The sequence below is a fragment of the Cervus elaphus genome, chromosome 2, assembly GCF_910594005.1.
Source record: "Cervus elaphus chromosome 2, mCerEla1.1, whole genome shotgun sequence".
NCBI lineage: Eukaryota > Metazoa > Chordata > Mammalia > Artiodactyla > Cervidae > Cervus > Cervus elaphus.
In genome coordinates this window covers 9,143,088-9,167,347 of record NC_057816.1, presented here as the reverse complement: position 1 = coordinate 9,167,347, position 24,260 = coordinate 9,143,088, and the positions used below count along the sequence as shown (strand labels likewise).

The following is a 24,260-nucleotide window of genomic DNA, read 5'->3' as shown; positions in this document are numbered from 1 at the left end:
ATAGGTTGGGTTGTGATATGAGGTGAGGCTGTTTTCTAGGCTGTGCAGCTAGGCAGTACCATAATTGGGCTCTGAGGGCCACGGTTCAAGATGCTTGGTTATGTGAGTTCAGAGATTATTCTTAAAAGTAGAACAGAACTTCTGGCTTGACTTCCTGTCCACAGATGGGTACTGTGGCTGCCTGGGTTGTCTGGAAAGGGTTCCTGATTGGGTGGAAATGGAAGCTATACTCAGAAGTTAGGCAGACTTGTGCATTTGCTTCCCTGCTCAGTCAGGGCCATAAGCCAGCACCATGCCTAATATGGCTTGTAGGCTGGAAATCCAAATAAGGTAGAATTTCCAACTGAGCTCTTTGGCCACCAGCTCGATTCTGCGGAAGAACAGAACCACTGGCTGGGCTCTCTACTTGGATTCTGTGGCAAGCAGAAATGCAGCCCACCAAAACTTGAGTGCTGGTTACTGTGAGCTCTGCCCACTTCTTCATCTCAATTTGATTCCCAGTGATTGAACCCGGGAATTCCCCTAGTGATTCCCACAAGGCCAGACCTGAGTGGGCCTCCTGGGCAAGCATCTCATAATTCTATGGCAGATGAATGTCCACTTGGATCCTGTTTTTCTCACTGGAGAAACTGTAAGCTCAAGGGGGCCCTCTTGGTGTGGTGCTGTGTTGGGCTGGGGGAGGAATAATGTGGTCAGAGTGTAGTCACTCCTCTTGTTCTTCTTAAGTATTTTTCTCTATCTTTGTCCTTCAGAGATTGCTTCATCCTTGTCCTTAAGTTCTGGAATTTTCACAGCAATGACTTGTCTGAGGATAGTTGCTAGCTAATCTTCTATAGAGAAGGACTCAGATAGGAATGACCTATGTCACAATCCTGATGGCTTCACTTCCCCATATTTTTCTTTGTATATAACAATATTTTAATGACAGATTTTTAAAGTGGAAAACAGATTAGTAGTTGCCAAAGATAGCAAAGGGAAAGACAGGAGCAGGTGCAAGGTGAGTGTATTTATATACCCAAGAGGGATAAATACATATATGTGCAAGAGGCATATCAGTGGAGATGGATCTCTAGTATCTTGACTGTGGTGGTGGATGCACAAAGCCAAACAGGTGATAAACTATATGGTACCAAGTACCTCCCCCACACACACATATACAAATGAACAGGTAAAACTGACTGGGGAAGTCTGAATAAGGTTAGTACATTGTATCACTATCAATAAATTAGTACTAATATACTATAATTTTGCAAATATTTCTATTGGGGGAAAATGGGTACTGTGCAGACAATTTCTCATTACACTATTTCTTGCTGCTGTATGTGACTCTATAGTTATCTCAATACACATTTTAATGAAGTATATAAAGAATTGGAAAGTTATAGCTTGCAAACTCTAAATGTAAGAAACTTGGATGACTATATGAAAATGAGAAAATATATACTTGAAATCAAAGAATATTACCAGAGATAACTAGGCCAGTTTCATAGTGATAAAAGGATCAGTTCATCAGTATTCTGAACAATTGCACATAAATTATATTTAATACATTATGTAAAGTGTTAGTTGCTCAGTTGTGTCTGACTGTGTGACCCCATGGACTGTAGCCTGCCAGGCTCCTCTGTCCATGGAATTCTCTAGGCAAGAATGTTGGAGTTGGTTGCCATTCCCTTCTCCAGGGGATATTCCCAGCCCAGGGATTGAGCCAGGTCTCCTGCATTGCAGGCAGATTCTTTCTGTCTGAGCCATCAGGAAGTCCATATATTATGTAAACCAATAATATATTACGTAAACCAATAAATAAATCCAAGAAAATAAACTCACATGAGTTTACTACTGCCTTTCCCCTGTACCTATATTTCAAGGAACTTAAAATTATTGTGAGTTTTTGGTGTAATTTAAACTGAAGCACGAAAACTAGTAGGGTTGTGTTTTGTTAATTATTTTAATAAAATTCAGTATTAAACAAAAAAGCATTTGTTTCCTATTCTTTCCACAGAAAAATCATAAAGCAATTTAATTCCGTGTCTCTCAAATTCCATTTTCTAGAAATACAGAAGACTGTGTAGCAGGCTTATCTTAGATTATTTAGAGACCATGTTCTTGTCAAAGTCCAATGCTGATTTTACATAACCCCTGAGGACAAACACATTCAGAGAGTAAACCTTTAAACAGATTTCATTGTCAACAATGGGAAGTATTTTGGTAAATAATTATCTCTATAACTTTACTTTAAAAAAAGAAGAGTATTATATCCTGATTACAAAAGGACTGGGAAAACTGCTCTGTTGTAAGTAGAGTGACAAGACTCATTAATGAGAAACTGGTGAGAGGTCACATAGTTTGAATTAATGTAAGGAAACTTTTTGTGCCTCTGAACTTGTCTCTGTAAAGTCATTGTATCTTCTCTTGAATATCACCTTTTCACAGTGGCCTTTGAGAAGCTCCAGGATGAAATTGGTGGCCTGGGGCAATTCCAGATGCTTCAGATGCTTTTAGCCTTGCCTTCTCTCATGATGATAGCATGCCATATACTGCTGGAGAACTTCACTGCAGCTGTTCCAGGGCATCGCTGCTGGGTCCACATCCTCAATAATGACACTGTCTCTGATAATGACACTGGGACCCTCAGCCTTGATGTCCTCCTGAGACTTTCCATCCCCTTGGATTCTTACTTGAAGCCAGAGAAATGTCATCGTTTCCTCCACCCACAGTGGCAGCTCCTTCACCTCAGTGGGCTCTTTCCCAACGTGAGTGACGTGAACATAGAGCCCTGTGTGGATGGCTGGGTGTATGATCACAGCTTCTTCTCCTCCACCATCATGACTGAGGTAAAGCCTCATTTACAATTGTGAGTACGTGGTCTGGGTGTTTAGAATAACATAGCATAAATACTGTTCAAGTGCTTAGTGTAACCACCTGTCTCTCATTCTTTCAGCAATAATGATTGCTTACCTTTTTAAAAGCCAAGCACTTATAATTGAGGACAGTGAAATCAACAAACTGGATATGAATTCTAATATCACAAAGCTTTACCTTTAGTATAAAGACTGGTGACTAGACAAGTAATTACTTGATACAACTTGTGAAAAATTATTCTAGGTCACTTGTTCTCAATCTAGTTGCAAATTGGAAATACTATTTTTAATAAGAACATATTTCAATACCCTGGGTACTTGTCAGAGAAACAGACTGGAGTATATTTCACTCTAGATGTGAAATCTAGACTTCAATATTTTTTAAAAAACTGTGTTTCCAATGTGTGGCAAAGATTGAGGACCGCTGGGGTATGTAGTGCTAAGTGAATATAAAGACTGATCCTGTTATAACCTAGAAGACTTGGTTGATAAATTCTAGAAAAGCCATGCTTAAACTGAGACTTGAATGATATAGACGAATAAACATAGTTAAAAAAAAAAACAGAATGTGTTCATGAAGGGCACATTGAGGGATTATGAGATGCTGTGAAACTCCTTTGTGCTGGTTTTCTTCTTTTCCAGTGGGACTTTGTATGAGATCATCAGTCACAGAAATCAGTGGTTCAGTCCCTAGTCATGGCTGGAATGCTGGGGGGGGGGGGCATCATCTATGGCCATCTCTCAGACAGGTGAGTGTCTCCACATCCCTGCTGCCCTTCCTCTGGGGTGAGTTGCCTTGGTTTCCAGGGAGCTACAGATGGAAATGCAGAATTCAACTCATTGTGATGAATGACATTTTGTTGCCACAGAGCTCTGTGCACTGGACACAGAAATATCATCTCCACAAGATCTGGGGGATATTCCAGAACAGTATTTAGAGGGTAAGTATCATAATACTTCATCCAGAAATATGAGGAAGAGTTATCTATGGGAACAGAAAGGAAGGTGCTTCAAGACAGAGGTCCAACTTCTTCAAAAACACAGATAGAGAGAACAGCAGTGCTGGCCTTTGCCATGATTTCTGTGTTAAGTCCCTACTGGACTCAGTGAGCTAATTGCTTATGGGTTCCCACATTGGTCATCATGTCTTGGTCGCCCCACCATAACTGGTAGGCATTTCTATAAAACTTGGTGCATAGTGAGGTAATACTGGAATTGCAAAATAATTGCAGTTGTAACCTGGATATTTATCTTGCTTTTAAAAGCCTTGTATTAAGTATTCTTGCAACCATATATTACCTTAGTATAAGGTAATTAATCTATAGACCTCAGGAGTCACAATTTGTGTGAGAAGTTTGGGTTATCCTGGGCCAGCAGTGTCCATCCTGAAGTAAGAGACAACAGTGGCAGACAGACACTCAAGTCTTTCACAGGAGAAATGAGAGACTTAAAGTATCCCTTACCATCCATAAGCATAATGTCATTTTATCTTTCACCTGAAAATTGTGAATTTTGTATGTAATTACACCAAATGTAATTCATAAAAGAGTTGACCAGTATTCTGACCAAAGCCTTTATGACTATTCACAATAAAGTGCTTTTTGATGCTGCTGTGAATGGAATTGTTCTCTTTAATACTTTTTTCACATATTTCATTGTTGGTGTATAGAAATGCAATTGATTTCTGTATGTTGATTTTGTATCCTGTGACTTCACTGAATTTGTAGACTAGTTCTAACAAATTTTCGGTTGAGTCTTTAGAATTTTCTGTGTATAGGATGATAACATCTACAAACAGAACTTAATTCTTCCTTTCCAACTTCTATGCCTTTTTATTGCGTGCTTTCTCTGATTACAACTTACAATATTATGTTAAATGTGACCTGTGTGAGTGGGCACCCTTGTTTTTTCCTAAGCTTACAGGAAAATCTTTCAACCTGTCAGCGTTGAGTATGATATTAGCTGAGAATTTGTCGTGTATGGCCTTTATTATGTTGAAGTACATTTCTTCTGTACCCAACTAATTATTTTTGTTGCTAAAGAATGTTGGATTTTTTCTGCATCTCTTGAGATGATCATACTAATTTACCTTTCACTCCATTATGTGGTTTTTCACATTTATTGATTTGCATATCTTGAGTGATCCTTACATCCTAGGGGTGAATTCCACCTGATCATGTTTTATGATCCTTTTAGTGTGCTATTGAGTTTGGTTTACTAATATTTTGTTGAGAATGTTTTGCATCTGTATTCAGCAGAGATGTCGGTCTGCAGTTTTCTTGGAGTGTCCTTATCTGACTTTGGAATCAGAAGAGTGGTGGATTTCTAAAATCAGTTTGAGAGTGTTTCCTCCTCTTCAAATTTTTTGGAAGTGTTTGAGAAGAACTGGTTTAATTCATCTTTAAATGTTTGGCAGAATTCACCTGTGAAAACCCTTGTCCAGGTTTTGCATTGTTTTTCTTTTTGTGTGTGAGAAGGAGTGGTTTTTATTACTGATTTAATCTCCTTAGTCATTGGTCTGTTCAGATTTTTCCATTTCTTTGTGATTCAGTCTTGGTAGATTGTATGTGTCTAGGAACTTATCCATTTCTTCTAGGTTAACCTTTTTTATTAAAGGTTTTATTTATTTTATTAAAACACAGAAATATTTGAGCAGTACCTTATAACCCTGTGTCTCCTCTTTAATTTTTAATTTTTTTTGAGTCTTCTCTCTCACTTTCTTAATCTGGCTAAACATTGTTGAAAACAAAGTAATGAGGTCCACCAATATGATTGTACCATTGTCTATTTCTCCTTTCACATATGTTCAGTTCAGTTCAGTTCAGTCGCTCAGTCATGTCTGACTCTTTGCGACCCCATGAATTGCAGCACACCAGGCCTCCCTGTCCATCACCAACTCCTGGAGTTTACCCAAATGCATGTCCATTGAGTCGGTGATGCCATCCAGCCATCTCATTCTGTTGTTCCCTTCTTCTCCTGCTCCCAATCCCTCCCAGCATCAGGGTCTTTTCCAATGAGTCAACTCTTCACATGAGGTGGCCAAAGTATTGGAGTTTCAGCTTCAACATCAGTCCTTCCAATGAACACCCAGGACCGATCTCCTTTAGGATGGACCAGTTGGATCTCCTTGCAGTTCAAGGGACTCTCAAAGTCTTCTCCAACACCACAGTTCAAAAGCATCGATTCTTCAGCACTCAGCTTTCTTCACAGTCCAACTCTCACATCCATACATGACCACTGGAAAAACCATAGCCTTGACTAGATGGACCTTTGCTAGCAAAGAAATGTCTCTGCTTTTTATTTTATTTTTTGTGTGTATGTGTGAGATTTATCCCTGTTTATTTTTATTTTTTTTTCATTTATTTTTATTAGTTGGAGGCTAATTACTTTACAATATTGTAGTGGTTTTTGTCATACATTGACATGAGTCAGCCATGGATTTACATGTATTCCCCATCCCGATCCCGCCTCCCACCTCCCTCTCCACCCAATTCCTCTGGGTCTTCCCAGTGCACCAGGCCCGAGTACTTGTCTCATGCATCCAGCCTGGGCTGGTGATCTGTTTCACCCTAGATAATGTCTCTGCTTTTTAATATGCTATCTAGGTTGGTCATAACTTTCCTTCCAAGGAGTAAGCGTCTTCTAATTTCATGGCTGCAGTCACCATCTGCAGTGATTTTGGAGCCCCCAGAAATAAAGTCTGACACTGTTTCCACTGTTTCCCCATCTATTTCCCATGAAGTGATGGGACCAGATGCCATGATCTTAGTTAGTATTTGCTTAATATATTGAGGTGCTCTGGTGTTAGCTGCATAATTATTTATTACTGATATATCATCTTGATAAATGGTTCCTTTGTCATTATGTAATGCAACTTTTTGTGTCTTCTTACCATTTTTGGTTGGAGTCTATTTTGTCTGATGTAAGTATCAGACAAAAATATTCTCATTTAATTGTACTCTGCATAGAGTATCCTTTCTTGTCCCATCACTTTGAGCCTATGTATGTCTTTAAAGCTGAAGTGAGCCTCTTGTAAGGAGAATATAGTTCAGTCCTTTTCTAAAAAATCCATTTAGTGACTCTCTCTTTTGATTGGAAAATTAAACCCATTTGCTTTTAATTGTTAATAAGTTGGCTTCCCTGGTGGCTCAGTGATAAAGTATCCACCTGCCAATGCAGAAGACACAAGAAACATGGCTTCAATCCTTGGGTTGGGAAGATCCCCTGGAGTAGGAAGTGGTGACCCACTCCAGTATTCTTGCCTGGAGAATTCCATGGACAGAGGAGCCTGACAGGCTACAGACCATGGGGTCACAAAGAGTTGGATGTAACTGGGGACAATAACAAGCAACAATGCTTAAAATGTTGCTTTTTCTCTTTCATCTTCAATATTAAAATGGCTACACAAAAATTCACCAACTTTGATAAGTTTTTTAAATGCACTGATATGGCAGCTGTCAAAACAAGGTAACAAAATTATTTTGAATGAACTTAAAGACAACTGAACACTACTAGAGCCATCTTATGGGGGGAAAAATGAATGACCTTTGACCAACCCAACATGAACACCAATTCTTCTTGAAATTTTCCATGAAACAGAAGAGGAGGAAAGCTCCCTAACTCACTCTATGGGACCAGTGCTGCTCTGATATCAAAGCGAGATAATGACATCACAAGCAAACAACAGAGCAACATCCCTTATGAATGCAAAATCTGCAACAAAATGCTAGCAGACTGAATCCAACTGCATATTTAAAGAAGTATATACCATGAACAAATAAGATTTATCCCAGGAATGCAAAGGTAGTTCATCATAAGAAAATCAATCAGTGTAATGTAGCACTTTAATAGAATAAAGAAAGTGTAATTTCAATTGATAACATTCAGCATTTTATCAAACCTAACACTCTTTCATGATAAAAATAAGACTACTAAGAATAAAAGGGAACCCAACAGGTTAAAGGATATTTAAGAAAAAAATTACAACTAACATTATACTCAATGGTGAAAGGAAAACTTTCACACTAACTTCAGGAGCAAGTCAAGGATGTCTGCTTTCACTACTGCTAATCAACATTGTACTGAAGAATCTAATTAGAGTAATTAGATAAGAAAGAGAAATAAAATTTATCCAAATTGAAAAGAAAAACTTTAGTCTACCTATATTTGTAGATGACATGATTATACAAATTTAAAATTCCAAAGAATGCACAAGAGAGCTATTACAGTTCATGAATGAATTCAACAAAGTTGTAGGGTACAAGAAAAACACACAATTATATAACCACAATGAACAAGCAGAAAAGGAAATTGAGAAAGTTATTACACTTACAATATCTTCTAAAAGAATAAACTACCTATCAATAAAATTAATCTAAGAGGTAAAAAATTTGTATACTGTAAACTATAAAACCTTGCTGAAGGAAATAGAAAAGCCCTAAATAAATGGAAAGGAATCCTGTGTTAATGATGTTGGAAGACTTAATGTTGGCAACAAGTCAATCTACTTAATACAATGAACAGTTTCAATGAAATCCCTATCAAAATTCCAACATTGTTCTCTGTAGAAATGGAAAAGCTGAACTTTAAATTCGTATGAATTTGGAGCTCCAAAGAGCCAAACAATGTTAAAAAAAGGACAAATTCATTGACATGAATCAGCCATGGATTTACGTGTATTCCCCATCCCGATCCCCCCTCCCACATCCCTCTCCACCTGATCCCTCTGGTTCTTCCCAGTGCACCAGGCCCGAGCACTTGTCTCATGCATCCAGCCTGGGCTGGTGATCTATTTCACCCTAGATAATATACATGTTTTGATGCTGTTCTCTTGACAAAAACCACTACAATATTGTAAAGTAATTAGCCTCCAACTAATAAAAATAAATGAAAAAAAAAAAAAAGAAGGTCAAATTCAGAGGACTCACACTTTTTGGTTTCAAAACTACTACAAAACTGCCATAACCAAACATTATGGTACTGGCATAAGGATAGAGGTACAAACCAACATAAAGGAACTGAGTCCAGAAATAAAATTGTACGTTTAAAGCCAACTGACTTTTGTCAAGTGTGCCAAGATAACTCAGAGTGGAAAAGAAAAATGCCTTCAGGAAATGGTGTTGAACCACTAAATATCCATGTTCATGCCTGCAAATTCACTTCAGTCATGTCCCACTCTTTGAGACCCTATGGACTGTAGCCCTCCAGGGTCCTATGTTCATTGGATTCTCGAGGCAAGAACGCTGGAGTGGGTTGCTGTGCCCTTCTCCAGAGGATCTTTCCAACCTAGGAATTGAACCTGCATTTCTTAACATCTCCTGCATAGGCATGAATGGTTTTTTCACCACTAGTGCCACCTGCTGCTGCTGCTGCTAAGTCACCTCAGTCGTGTCCGACTCTGTGCGACCCCACAGACGGCAGCCCACCAAGGCTCTCCCGTCCCTGGGATTCTCCAGGCAGGAACACTGGAGTGGGTTGCCATTTCCTTCTCCAATGCATGAAAGTGAAAAGTGAAAGTGAAGTTGCTTAGTCGTGTCCAGCTCTTAGCGATCCCATGGACTGCAGCCGACCAGGCTCTTCCATCCATGGGATTTTTCAGGCAAGAATACTGGAGTGGGGTGCCACCTAGTAAGCCCCTAAATGCCCATACAGAATATTTTTTAAAAGTTTACTCTTCTCTTACTCTATATGCAAAAGTTGACTGAATTAATAACCTATATGTAAGAGTTAAAACCTTAAAACTCTTAAAGGAAGCATAGAAGTGAATCTTCATGACCTTGTATTTGGTAATGGATTCTTAGACATGCAAATCACAAACAAAAGAAAAATAGTTAAATCAGACTTCATCAAAATTAAAAACCTTGTGCATCAAAAGTTATTATCAAGAGAATAAAAGATAACCTACAATTGGGTGAAAATATTTTCAAATAATACAGCTGATAAGTATTTAATATCCAGAATATATGAACCATTCAATAACAAAATGATAAACCAATTTAAAAATTAGCAAAGGACTTGAATATATTTCTATGAAGAAGATATACAAGCGGTTGATAAGCACAAGAAAAGATACCAACATCATCACTTATTAAAGAAATGCAAGTCAAAACTATACAGCAAACCATATCACACCTACTAGGATGGCTATAATTTTAAAAAAGCAGAAATAGTGTTGGTGAGCAAGTGGAGAAATTGAAACAAACCCTCATTCATTGACAGTGGAAATATAACATGATGAAGCCTCAGTAGACATGAATTTGAGCAAACTTCAGGAGATAGTGAAGGACAGGGAAGCCTGGTGCGCAGAGTCGGACACAACTTAGTGACTGAACAACAACAAGATGGCAGATTGTCAAAAGTCTAAATGGAATTTTCACATGAACTAGCAATTCCACTCCTAGGTTTATACTCTAAAAAATTAAAAACAGAGAGTTTGACAGCTGAATATCAGTATTCATTACAGCATTATTTATAATACCTGAAGGTGGCAATCCAAATATGCATCAGCAGATTAATGGGTAAACAAATATGGTGAATATACACTATAGGAGATTATTCATCCAGAAAAAAGAATGATGTTCTGGTACTCAGTACAACATAAATAAACTTTGAAAAAAAAATATGCTGAATGAAATAAACCAGGCACAGAAGGACAAAGATATGCATTCACTTACAAAAGAACGATCTTTCTGACCTTTGCGGTTTTAAGCAGGAGGTGTCCGAAAAGTTACCACAGGGATAACTGGTTTGTGGCGGCCAAGCGTTCACAGTGACACCACTTTTTGATTCTTCGATGTCAGCTCTTCCTATCACTGTGAAACAGAATTCACAAGAACTAGTTAAGACTAGGCAAATTAGTGGAGGCAGAAAGTAGATTTAAGGTATCAGAAGAATAAGGTGAATGAAGAGTTATAAACTAATGATTACAGAATATGAATGCTGCATCTAATTCTGTCAGTTTTATTTCATGTATTTCAAGCTTTTGTTGAGTTCATATACATTTGACCTTTTCAGCATTATTATTTCTGTAAATGTATTTTGTTTTGAAATTTGTTTTATTTGATGATAATGTAAAGACACCAGGCATCTTATAATTACTATTTGAACTCAATTTTTTTTTACTGTCAATTTACTTTCAACCCACAATATATTAAGTACTACTGTACCTAAAATTAGGTCTTTTTTTTAACCCTTTGATAATCTTCCTCTTGTGATAGATGGTTTAAGTCATTAGCTATTTGTTTGGTGTGATTGTTGTTATGATTCGTTTCAGTTTATCACTTTAATTTTTTCTACAAAATTTTTTTGATGATTATGTTGTTGTTGTTGTTCAATTGTTCAGTCCATGCGGTTGCAGAGTCAACTCTGCAGAGTCAACTCTGCAACTCTGCAACCGCATGGACTGCAGCACACCAGGCTTCCCTGTCCTTTGCTATCTCCCAGAGTTTGCTCAAACTCACATCCACTGAGTCAGTGATGCCATCCAACTATCTCATCCTCTGTTGTCCCCTTCTCCTGCCTTCAATCTTGATGATAATAATGATTACTAAAATGATTATTTGGTGTTATTTTTGTCCCTATGTTTTTACATTTTCCAGTTTTTTTGGTGGACTATTTGAATTTTTAAAGAATTCTATTTCAAACCTTGCAGAGGAATTCCAAATCCCAAAATTTGTACTTTAGTTTTTATTACTGGGTGTATATATTAGCACATCCTATGTAGTCCAAGTCATATACACTAAGGCACCCTTTTCCTGATGCCCAAGGAAAACCAAATTCCCTTTTCCTCGTTTGTCTCTCACCTTCTTTTCCCCTTGATTCGCCATCTTACACTAATCTTTCCCCTGAATGGGTTATGGAGCTCATGTTGTTCTAGGGCAGCACGTTGCTTGAGAACTGCAAATCCAGATTCAACAGAGTGATTTTACATAAAGCTTTAACAACTTTAATGCATTGTTCCATGATAGTTTGCAGTGGCGCAGGACCTCCCTGGGGGCTCGGACAGTGAAGAATCTGCCTGCGATGCAGGAAACCTGGATTCGATCCCTGGGTCCAGGAGATCCTCTCGAGAAGGGAATGGCAACCCACTCCGGTATTCTTGCCTGGAGAATTTCATGGACAGAGGAGCCTAGCAGTCTACAGTCCATGGGGTCACAAAGAGTCACACATGACTGAGCAACTAACATTTTCTTTTTTCAGCTGTAATTTGGAGACTCAAGTATACTTTTAGCTCCATGTGTTCTAGATACTCTAGAGACTCTCTACTTTGCTAGATACACATACTTGTAAAATGGATGCTTATGGTAATGTTACAATTTCCAATACTGTGGTTTCTTTAATGTGATATCACTTGATGTCAGTTGCCTCCTGCTGACTAGAGAATGAAGTTTTTATATTCTAGGCAATATTACATAGACAAAGAATGTTACTTTTGGGGAAATGTGTTGATTTAGCTCTTGTCTTTTCAAGATTTCAGGTTCATGAATCGCTTGTTAAAACACTCTCTAAGTTTCAGAGTATGCTTTTGCTTTCTGAGTTTCTTACCATATATTACTATTACTCCCATAATCTAAGTTGATTCTCTGTTTCTTAGGTTTGGGCGAAAGTTGATTCTCAGGTGCTGTTTGCTCCAGCTCGCCATCTCTGGGACCTGTGAAGCCTTTGGTCCCACCTTCCTCATTGACTGCCTACTATGCTTCTGGTCAGGTTGTTCTGCTGTGGTCATCATAGCAAATAGCACTATGCTGGGTAAATCCACAATTGTGATCTAATCCATTTTCCAAGTCTTGAATTTGACCTTGAAATTTCATCTTCATCTGACATTAGTATCTCAATTGGGTTTCTTCCAGTTATAGAGTGGATATGTTCCCAGTCAAAAACCATAGTAATGACACTGCTATCCTGTACCCTTAGTATTGGACAGACGATGCTGGGAGGACTGGCTTTTGTCTTTCGAGAGTGGCGCACCCTGCAGCTGGTGGTGTCTGCACCTTTCTTTGTCTTCTTTCTCTCCTCAAGATATGAGCCTTCTCTCTCACTCAGTCTTATGGGTACCTGGGATGAAAATGCATATTGAATCAGAGTAGTCTTACTCCAGGGATCATATCTAATTGTTTGGAGCTAAAACCCATGTATCTCATCTGTTCACTCTGTGCAAACCGAGATTTGAAAAGCACAACAGGGAATGACAATGACTTTTCTTCCAGAGAAATCTAAGTATTTTCTGCCATCCTTCTTCATGTATCTTACTCTGTGTAGCAGTCATAGAGTTATTTTAGTGTTATTTTCCTTAATGTAAAATGCACTCAAATATTTAAAAAGTAAGCACCTTTAGTATGTTTGGCTTTGGAATGAATCATATTATGGCAAAGTTTTTATTTTCATTTTTGTAGGTGAAATTGGATAAAAGCAAGAGGCAACCAATTTATTCATATAGTTCGCTGACATAATAGAAGCATAGTTTTTTCCAGTAATAAAACTGGCATTCAGTTAGGTGCTTTACATCATATGTTCAACAGTCCCTCCCCCCTTAGATAATTTTAAGATTTATTAATGGTAAACTTCATCATTAAACTTAAAACCAGTCTAGGGAGAATCAGATTTCATCAATCATAAAGAAATGGCTATAGATTTAATACACTGAGAGGAGTTTAGAGAGAGAGGAAAGCGTAATCCATGCCAGATACAGCCGTTATGTCATTCTAGTCTCACAGCAGGCCCACGAGGACGGTGGCATTACTTTCTCCACTGTATTGATGAGAAAACTGAGACTCATTTAAATAAGTGAGTCATCTGTGTACTTAGCTACTGACAGCAGGTTACTAAGAGCAGGTCATGGTTGGAGTACTTGCACATGTTGTTGGGATTTAAGCTTACATAACTGGGGGGCTTTTTAAAAAAGAATATTTTATAAATATATAATGTGAGCACAAAGTTGATAGAACCAAAGACAAACTTTGAAAGGGAATTATGCATGTGGAAGACTCTCAAGCTTAAGCCTCATAAGCTTCTTGGAAAATCTGCTGATTAAGCACAGAGGAAATTTGACTCCCAAGTCTGTATTAGACTGCGTGTGCTATGCCTTTCAGGTGCAATGCCCACAATAGTCATCCTCCTGTTTTCATAGTATTTGTATAAAAGAACATAATTTCTTTCCTGATCCAATAAGTGAAGTTCTAGATATAGATGAAAGGCAAAAAGTATCTGTTGCCAATAATCAGGTGACAAATAAGCAAGGGAGAGCTGACTGCACTTGTGTGCCCTTTTTTCATCAGGTGGTTGGTTGAATCTGCTCAGTGGCTGATTGTCGCCAATAAACCAGACGAGGGCTTAATGAAACTTAAGAAAGTTGCACACAGAAATGGAATGAAGAGTGCTGAAGCAACCCTGAACATGAAGATGAGCAGGAAAGGGAAAGTGGTCACTGGGTTGGCGGGAAGAAATAAACTGACACCTGCCTTCTCCTTATTGAGATAGACAAGCTGCTTTTCTAAAAAGGGCAGTTAGTTGAGAATGTAAGCTCAGTTCCCTTATCTTTCATGGCTATATCATGAAGAGAAGATTTGAGCACTGTACAAGGATTGGTGATTTAGCTCATTTCCTGATCTGAATCTACAGCCTATGTGCTCTCATGGACCCCTGCCCAGCTCTATGGCCTCATTTTCAAAATATCACTGCTCCTGTCTAATTTCCTGGGGTCTCCCTTAACTCCCTGCATCTTTCTTCATATCTCATTCACACAGGCGATTGCATGTGTAATATGCTACACTACAAAAAAAAAAAAAAAAAGGAGCACATCTTTCTCATCCTGTTGGGCACCTGTGCTTTTCACAATACCCGGCACTATGCTGACAAGTGATACGTGTTTGTTGTTATTGGAGGGTTTGAGAGTGACCAACCATGCAGGAGGAGTTGGAGGCAGCACAGACTAAAACTACTGTTTTTGACTTGTTCTGCACACCTAACCTGTGTAAAAAGATGTGTCTCCTGCTCTTTGTCAGGTGGGCTGACAACATTCAAAGAGTGGGGACATGAAGCCATTTATGTCAAAGATTATAATGTGTTGGGGAGGGCATATTTAAAGGTAAAGGATGAGGCAAACACACCAAATAAGACTCACATGGAACTGATTATATGATGAACAGTTGGATTGCATCTCACTGTCAGTCTCTTCACTGGAGATGAATGTACTCCATCTGTAATCCATCACAGTGCAGATTTTGGCACATCAGTTCAGTTCAGTTGCTCAGTCATGTCCAACTTTTTGCAACCCAATGGACTGTAGCACACCAGGCATACCTGTCGATCACCAAGCTCCTGGAGCTTGCTCAAAATCATGTCCATCAAGTCAATGATGCCATCCAAACATCTCATCCTCTGTTGTCCCCTTCTCCTCCTGCATTCAATCTTTCCCAGCATCAGGGTCTTTTCCAATGAGTCAGTTCTTTGCATCAGGTGTCCAAAGTATTGGAGTTTCAGCTTCAACATCAGTCCTTACAATGAATATTCAGGACTGATTCCTTTTAGGATTGACTAGTTTGATCTCCTTGCAGTCCAAGGGACTCTCAAGAGTCTTCTCCAACACCACAGTTCAAAAGCATCAATTCTTTGGCACTCAGCTTTCTTTGTCCAAATCACATCCATACATGACTCCTAGAAAAACCACAGCTTTGACTAGATAGACCTTTGTTGGCAAAGTGATATCTCCGCTTTTTAATATTCTGTCTAGATTGGTCATAGATTTTCTTCCAGGCAGCAAGCGTCTTTTAACTTCATGGCTTCAGTCACCATCTGCAGTGACTTTGGAGTCCCCCCAAATAAAGTCTCTCACTGTTTCCACTGTTTCCCCATCTATTTGCCACAATGGGACTGGAGGCCATGATCTTCGTTTTTTGAATGTTGAGTTTTAAGCCAACTTTTTCACTCTCCTCTTTCACTTTCATCAAGAGGCTCTTTAGTTTTTCTTCACTTTCTGCCATAAGGGTGGTATCATCTGCATATCTGAGGTTATTGATATTTCTCCCAGTAATCTTGATACCAGCTTGTGCTTCATCCAGCCCAGCATTTCACACGATGTACCTTGCATATAAATTAAATAAGCAGGGTAAAAATATACAGCTTTGATGTACTCCTTTCCCGATTTGGAACCAGTCTGTTGTTCCATATCCAGTTCTAACCGTCGCTTCCTGACCTGCATACAGATTTCTCAGGAGGCAGGTCAGGTGGTCTGGTATTCCCATCTCTTTCAGAATTTTCCACAGTTTGTTGTGGTCCACACAATCAAAGGCTTTGGCATAGTCAATAAAGCAGAAATAGATGTTTTTCTGGAACTCTCTTGCTTTTTCGATGATCCAGTGGATGTTGGCAGTTTGATCTCTGATCCCTCTGCCTTTTCTAAATCCAGATTGAACATTTGGAAGTTTACAGTTTATGTACTATTGAAACCTGGCTTGGAGAATTTTGAGCATTACTTTACTAGTGTGAGATGAGTGCAATCGTGTGGTACTTTGAACATTCTTTGTCATTGCCTTTCTTTGGGACTGGAATGAAAATTGACCTTTTCCACTTTGGCCACTTCTGAGTTCTCCAAATTTGCTGGCATATTGAGTGCAGTAACTTAACAGCATCATCTTTTAGGATTTGAAATAGCTCAACTGGAATTCCATCACCTCCACTAGCTTTGTTTGTAGTGATGCTTCCTAAGGCCCACTTGACTTCACATTGCAGAATGTCTGGCTCAAAGTGAGTGATCACATCATCATGGATATCTGAGCCATGAAGATCTTTTTTGCATAGTTCTTCTGTGTATTCTTGCCACCTCTTCTTAATATCTTCTGCTTCTGTTAGGTCCATACCATTTCTGTCCTTTATTGTGCCCATCTTTACATGAAATATTCCCTTGGCATCTCTAATTCTCTTGAAGAGATCTCTAGTCTTTCCCATTCTATTGTTGCCTCTATTTCTTTGCACTGATAACTGAGGAAGGCTTTCTTATCTCTCATTGCTGTTCTTTGGAACTCTGCATTCAAAGGGGTATATCTTTGCTTTTCTCCTTTGCCTTTCACCTCTCTTCTTTTTTCAGCTATTTGTAAGGCCTCCTCAACCATTTTGCCTTTTTACATTTCTTTTTCTTGGGGATGGTCTGGATCACTGCCTCCTGTACAATGTCATGAACCTCTGTTCACAGTTCTTCAGGCACTCTATCATATCTAATCCCTGGAATCTATTTGTCATTTCCACTGTATAATCATAAGGGATTTGATGTAGGTCATACCTGAATGTTCTAGTGGTTTTCCCTATTTTCTTCAATTTAAGTCTGAATTTGGCAATAAGGAGTTCATTATCTGAGCCACAGTCAGCTCCCAGTCTTGTTTTTGCTGACTGTTTAGAGCTTCTCCATCTTTGGCTGCAAAGAATATAATCAATCTGATTTCAGTATTGACCAAAATAGGAGAAAACTTTGCAAACTGTAATATGAAGAGATCAAATTGTTGTTGTTCAGTTGCTAAATTGTGTCCAACTCTTTATGACCCCATGGACTGCAGCACTCCAGGCTCTTCTGTCCTCCACTAACTCTTGGAGTTTGCTAAAATTCATGTCCATTGAGTCAGTGATGCTATCTAACCATCTTATCCTCTGTCATCCCCCTCTCCTTTTACTTTCAGTCTTTCCCAGCCTTAGGGTCTTTTCCAATGAGTCGACTCTCCACATCAGGTGGCCAAAGTATTGGAGCTTCAAAACAGTCCTTCCAGTGTATATTCAGGGTTGATTTCCTTTAGAACTGTCTTGTTTGATCTCCTTGCAGTCCAAAGGACTCTCAAGAGTTTTCTCCAGCACCACAATTCAAAAGCATCAATTTTTCGATGTTCAGCTTTCTTTATGTTCCAACTGTCACATCTGTATATCATCACTGGAAAAACCATAGCTTTGATCATACAAACCTAATGTTGGCAAAATGATGTCTCTGCTTTTTAATATGCTGTCTAGGTTTGTCATAGCTTTCCTTCCAGGGAGCAAGCATCTTTTGTTTCACCATCCTCAGTGATTTTGGAGCCCAAGAAAAGAAAATCTGTCACTGCTTCCATTTTTCTCTTTCATGGCAAATGCTATGAAGTGATGGGACCAGATGCTATAATCTTAGTTTTTTTCATGTTGAGTTTCAAGCCAGCTTTTTCACTCTCCTCTTTACCCTCGTCAAGACTCTCTTTAGTTCCTCCTCATTTTCTGCCATTAGAATGGTATCATCTGTATATCTGAGGTTGTTGGTATTTCTTCAGGCAACCTTGATTCCAGTTTGTGATTCATCCAGCACTGCAATTCACATAATGTACTCTGCATATAAGTTAAATAAGCAGGGTGAAAACATACAACCTTGTCATACTCCTTTCCCAGTTTGGTACCAATCCATTGTTCCATGTCCAGTTCTAACTGTTGCTTCTTGACCTGTGTACAGGTTTCTTAAGAGACAGGTAAAGTGCTCTGGTACTCTCATCTCTGTAAGAACTTTCCACAGTTTGTTGTGATCCCCACAGTCAAAGGCTTTAGCGTAATCAATGAAGCAGAGGTAGATGATTTTCTGGAACTTCCTTGCTTCCTCCATAATCAACCAAATGTTGGCAATTGATCTCTGCCTCTTTGAAACCCAGCTGGTACATCTGGAAGTTCTTGGTTGACATGCTGCTAAAGCCTAGCTTGAAGGATTTTTAACATAACCTCACTAGCGTGTGAAATGAGCACAATTATGTGGTAATTTGAACATTTTTGATATTGCTTTACATTGGGGTTGGAATGAAAACTGATCTTTTCCAGTCCAGTGGTCACTGCTGAGTTTTCCAAATTTGCTGACATATTGAGTGCAGCACTTTAATAGCATCATCTTTTAGGATTTGAAATAGTTTTGCTGGAATTCTATCACCTCCACTAGATTTGTTTATAGTGGTGCTTCCTAAGGCCCACTTGACCTCACACTCGAGAATGTTTGGTTCTAAATAAGCGACCACACCATTGCGGTTATCTGGGTCATTAAGACCTTTTTTGTATGGTTCCTCTGTGTATTCTTGCAATTTTTTCTTAATCTCTTCTGCTTTTTTCAGGTCCTTACTGTTTCTGTCCTTTATCATGCCTATCCTTGCATGAAATGCTCCCTTGAGTTTTCTTAAAGAGATCTCTATTATTTTCCTTTATTTCTTTGCATTTTTCACTTAAGAAGTCTTTATCTCTCCTTGATATTCTCTGTAACTCTGCATTAAGTTGGGTATATCTTTTCTGTTCTTCCTTGCTTTTTACTTTTCTTTTCTCAGCCATTTGTAAGGCCTCCTCAGACAAACATTTGTCTTCTTGCATTTTTTTTTCCTTTGGAATGGTTTTTATTCACTCCCTCCTGTACAATGTTATGAACTTCTGTTCATAGTTCTTCAGGCACTCTGTCTATCAGACCTAATCCATTGAACCTATTTGTTACCTCCATTGCATAATCATAAGAGATTTGGTTCAGGTCATACCTGAAATGCCTACTGATTTCCCCTACTTTCTTTGATTTAAGTCTGACTTTTGCAATAAGGAGCTGATGATCTGAGCCACAGTCAGCTCTAGGTCTTATTTTTGCTGACTTTATAGAGCTTCTCCATCTTCAGCTGCAGAGAACATAATCAATATGATTTTGGTATTGACCATCTGGTATGTCTGTGTGTAGAATCATATCTTGGGTTGTTGGAAAATGGTATTTGGTAGGACTAGCATGTTTCATTGACAAAACTCTGTTAGCCTTTGCCCTGCTTTGTTTTGTACTCCAAGGCCAAGCTTGCCTGTTATTCCTGGTGTCTCTTTACTTCCTACTTTTGCATTCAAATCCTCTATGATGAAAAGGACATCTTTTAGGTGTCAGCTCTAGAAGATGTTGTAGGTCTTCATAGAACCAGTCAACTTCAGCTTCTTTGGTATAGGAGGTTAGGGCATAGACTTGGATTAGTATAATGTTGGATGATTTGCCTTGAAGTGAACCAAGATCATTCTATCATTTTTGAGATTGCACCAAAGTATGCTTTTCAGACTCTTGTTGACTCTGAAGGCTACTCCATTTCTTCTAAGGAATTCTTGCACACTGTAGTAAATATAATGATCATCTGAATTAAATTCACCCATTCCCATCCATTTTAGTTCACTGATTACTAAAATGTTGATCTTCACTCTTGCCATCTGCTTGACCATATCCAATTTACCTAGATTCTTTGACCTAACATTCCAGGCTCCTGTGCAATATTGTTCTTCTCAGCATCAGACTTTACTTTCACATCAACAACTGAGTGTTGTTTCCACTTTCACCCAGCTGCTTCATTCTTTCTGGAGCTATGAGTAATTGCCCTTCATTTACTCTTCCCTGTTAGCATATTGGACACCTTCCAACCAGTGGGGCTCTCCGGTGTCAAACCTTTTTACCTTTTCATACTGTTCATGATATTCTCATGGCAAGAATACTGGAGTGGTTTGCTATTTCCTCCTCCAGTGGACCATGCATTGTCAAAACTCTTCAATATGACCCATCAATCGTGGGTGGCCCTGCATGGCATGGCTCAAGCTTCATTGAGTTACATAAGTTCCTTCACCATGACAAGGCTGTGATCCATGAAGGGGGATGAGATCATGAGTATGTACAAATCAGTGAATATTTCTAAATGGTAAAACTGTAACCAACCTGCAGATCAAGATAGAAAGATCATATTTCCACAGGGGTTCCCCTCAAGTTATCCCATACAACAATAACCACCACCACTGCCTGACTCTTCTCTCCTCACTTCCCTCTCCTGTGAAAACAAAAATTAATAACTATTTTGATCTCCTTCACTATAGATGAGTATTTGTTGATCTTGACCGTCAAATAGTGTAAATTGATAAAGGGGTCTGTGACAGGCCCTCTTTCCTCATGCTTATTCATGAATATTCACCCATTCTATTGCATGTAACAGCAGGTTGTTCTCTTCCCTAGTGCTTTAGAGTCCGTTACATGAATACACTACAATTTCTTTATGGACTTCAATGTTGGTGGACTTTTGTTTCCAATGTGGGGTGTTAGCAATAGGGCTTCTGTAGAAAATCATGTACATTATCTTTTGGGATATAAGTACTTACTTTGAGATCAGGGGGAAATTTTTATATTTAATTCTGAATTGTTGAAGTGTTATTTTTTTAAAAAAATCCCACACAGGACAATATAGAGCCAATGCCAAGCTTAAAAAATTAACTACTGAATTATACAGTTTACCTCTTCCAGACAACTTCTGCATTTAACTGCATTGTGCTTTTTCAATCTTTTATCTACCCACTGGGCTATAGACATAGGTTTCTTAATCTAGACAATCAGCTTAAGATTTCCCTACTCTAGACAATCTGAATAGGGGGGAAAAGTAGAGATAATGGTCAAGAAAGGACTTACATTCTTGGGATTGCTGTGATCTGTGGTGTTTCTTCTGTTGAAATGTCTAAGTATACCTCTCTGGGTGTAGCAGATCTTTAAAGTGGATTCCTTTCCCTTAGATCTTTCCTGGGTAAATTGTAGATCCCCAGTGGGAACTTTTGATTCCCTTTCATATTGTATAGTTGATGCATGTTTGCCTGAATTCTTACATTTCTCTTGGCCCTAAGAAATCAGACATGAACTTAAATTCCCTAGAATTGTGTTAGGTACCAGACACTGTGCTCCCAGGTCAAGGCGACACAGTAGTATCTTTGCAGCTTCAACCACTAGTTGAGAAAAAGGAAATTGTTTACAGTACTGAGGTTGGTGAAGGAAAGGGAGGACTCAAAGCATACTGACAACTCTCAAGAAAGAAATCCTTCTCTAATTTCTAAGTTTTACCCTTCTATATCCAACTTCTATACACCATCCAGTATGGTGACTTGATCAAGTTATGCTTTCATTTCACTGCCAACTCTATTCTAAGTGACCCAGACAAAAGAATCACAGGAGTATCGTTTTCACTATTGTCATATAATTATTTATAGTAGCTTTATAATTATGACCTTAAAATGACATATTATACAGGCTGGGTCTTAATCCTTTAGCCTCGACCATTGACTGCTTGGGTAAATACAATCATAGACTGCAGCTCTAAAGCTGAACTCTAAATCTTATCGTTTGTGTCTTTCCTCTTCTGTTCACTACAGATTAGGAAGCACAATACCCTCGTTTGGCATCTTTATGAATCCACAGCTCTTCGGGAGCAATATTTTCCTGTTGCAGGTAATCTTTGGAACTTCCACTCTCTCAGCCTGAAGACTTGCATTTTTACCACTGAATCATATGGGCCATTGACCAACCCAGATTCTGTTCGTATTCCTGATGGGACTTACCATTTTGCCCAACACCTTTGTGCCCCAACGTGAGAGAAGACTGGATTTTGGGGAAAGAAAGTGTCTTTTTCTCATCCTTCAGAGGTTATACTGGTCACACTTATCTGAAGCCAGTAGTAAAGAGAGGTCCTAATTAAGGGCTAAGTATTCCCACAAGCCAAACTGATGAGAAATTCTGCTAGTAATTTGTTGGGGGTAGAGCCAAAGGTCAGTAAGGGGAAGCTGAGACATATATTTATCTTCATCACATCCTAAAATATCTGTAAACTGGTACTGTTTCATCCTCACACTTCCTCTAGGACAGTTCTTATTCACTTGCCTTTTGTCTGTTCACACTTCTAATAACATAGAGGGGTGCGGCTTTGCAATTATGCCCCAGGTGAGGACACAGTAGGGTCATTCCCTCTGTTTGGGCTCTTAATTACCAGCTTTGAGGACTGGTCTACTTCTCCATCTCTAATATATCCACATGAAACTGTGGGGTTAAGTCACCATGACTAGAGCTAGTGCATATTATAGAGGTCTTCCAGGAAATGAAAGAAAGTCCCCCCTTTTCAAGAAATGAAGCAGTGAATAGTAGGAATAGTATTTAAGCAGTTTAAAATCTTTGTCCATTCCATGTTAGATTACTTTGTACATTAACAGAATGATGACATGCAATGATTATGAGAACCTTAGTGGGCACTATGCTTCACCATCTCCCAATGTAGGAATGTGCTTCACAGCATTAGAGATGGGTGTACTCTGCTCCTCATTAATGATGGAAGCTTATTCCCTTACCATTGAATTCTCTCCTATATTAAAAAAACTATAATTATATTATTTTGTATACTGTAAAACTTCCTCTGAAACTTTTTCAGGGGTTTCCAAATTCTGACATTTTTCCTGTATAGAAGTTTCCATTCTTGCTTCCATGTGTGTAACATTCATGGAAACCTGGCTTCTCCTCAGCCTGTACACTAACAGACCAGCCTTATCCTTCTATTGCTCTCTAGTGCCCTACTCACCCATGGCAATGCTGTACCTGCACTAGGTTCAGTGAGTCATTTAAGTTCACCTGGGACTTTCCTAACTTTATCAGTGAAAACTCCACATTGCTAAAACCTTCTAATTCCAAGGAAAACCAGGATGACTGGTCACTTTAAATTCTGCACTTTAAGTTTCTTAAGGTTGGAGCTGAGCCTTAGACTCAGTAATTGTCTGCATGACAGTTCTACCTTCTACAATAAGGATATTGCAAATAATGGCAACCCACTCCAGTATTCTTGCCTGGAGAATCCCTTGGATAGAGAAGCCTGGAGGGCTACAGTCCATAGGGTCACAAAGGGTCAGACATGACTGAAGCTACTTAGCACTCACAGACAGACAGAATAAGTAAAAGCAAATTTCTGCCAGACACACTTTTTCTTCTCCTTCTCTGGCAAATCTCTGATATGCAAAGAGATTTCCTGCAATTAATCCAGATAATTTTATATACTTTTTACCACCTACATTAGTAATTCTACATTTCTCAATTTATCAGTCCCTCCATGATCTCTAGGGCTTCCCTGGTTCCCAGGTGGCACTAGTAGTAAAGAACCCACCTGCCAATGCAGGAAACATAAGAGATGCAAGTTCGACCTCTGGGTCAAGAAGATCCTCTAGAGGAGGCATGGCAACCCACTCCAGTATTCTTGCCTAGAGAATCCCATGGACAGAGGAGCCTGGCGGGCTATGGTCCATAGGGTCTGCAAAGAGTCAGGCATAATTTAAGCAACTTAGCACCCACCATGCTCCATGACACTGTACAATTTTCTATGTGTTTCAAACATATGAATAACATATAGGGTGTCTCTTGTCCTCATGGAATTTGGTGGATGCTGATTATTCAGCCCAGATTTCTTAATCTCCGTGGTCTTCCTGTTTCCAGAAATACAGATCCTGCTTGTGACTTTGGCAAGTGTGGGAATCAGTCGTGTTGCTGCTTCTGCTACCAGTCTTTCTGTCCATTTTGTTGAACTCGTCCCCACTCTGCTCAGGTATATGAGTTTGTGGGTGCTCTGCCAGTATACAAAGTAG

The 24,260-nt window shown here is 39.0% G+C and overlaps 1 protein-coding gene across 1 annotated transcript; it reads left to right on the top strand.

The window, feature by feature from the left end:
• The first annotated feature begins 262 nt into the window (after nt 1-262).
• On the top strand, nt 263-24,260 carry LOC122705990 (solute carrier family 22 member 9-like). Its single transcript, XM_043921221.1, has 7 exons — nt 263-631; nt 2,431-2,851; nt 3,728-3,799; nt 12,771-12,875; nt 14,132-14,255; nt 22,017-22,092; nt 24,112-24,260. The coding sequence occupies exons 1-7, from the start codon at nt 583-585 to the stop codon at nt 24,258-24,260; spliced, it is 996 nt and encodes a 331-aa protein (XP_043777156.1). The 5' UTR covers nt 263-582.

Bases quoted from the DNA above. Each gene is read 5' to 3' on its own strand.
- LOC122705990 (XM_043921221.1), top strand. From the start codon at position 583: ATGGCAGATGAATGTCCACTTGGATCCTGTTTTTCTCACTGGAGAAAC. The intron at 632-2,430 runs GTAAGCTCAAGG...ACCTTTTCACAG, and splicing joins TTTTTCTCACTGGAGAAACT to TGGCCTTTGAGAAGCTCCAG. The intron at 14,256-22,016 runs ATGAGCAGGAAA...TGTTCACTACAG, and splicing joins AAGCAACCCTGAACATGAAG to ATTAGGAAGCACAATACCCT.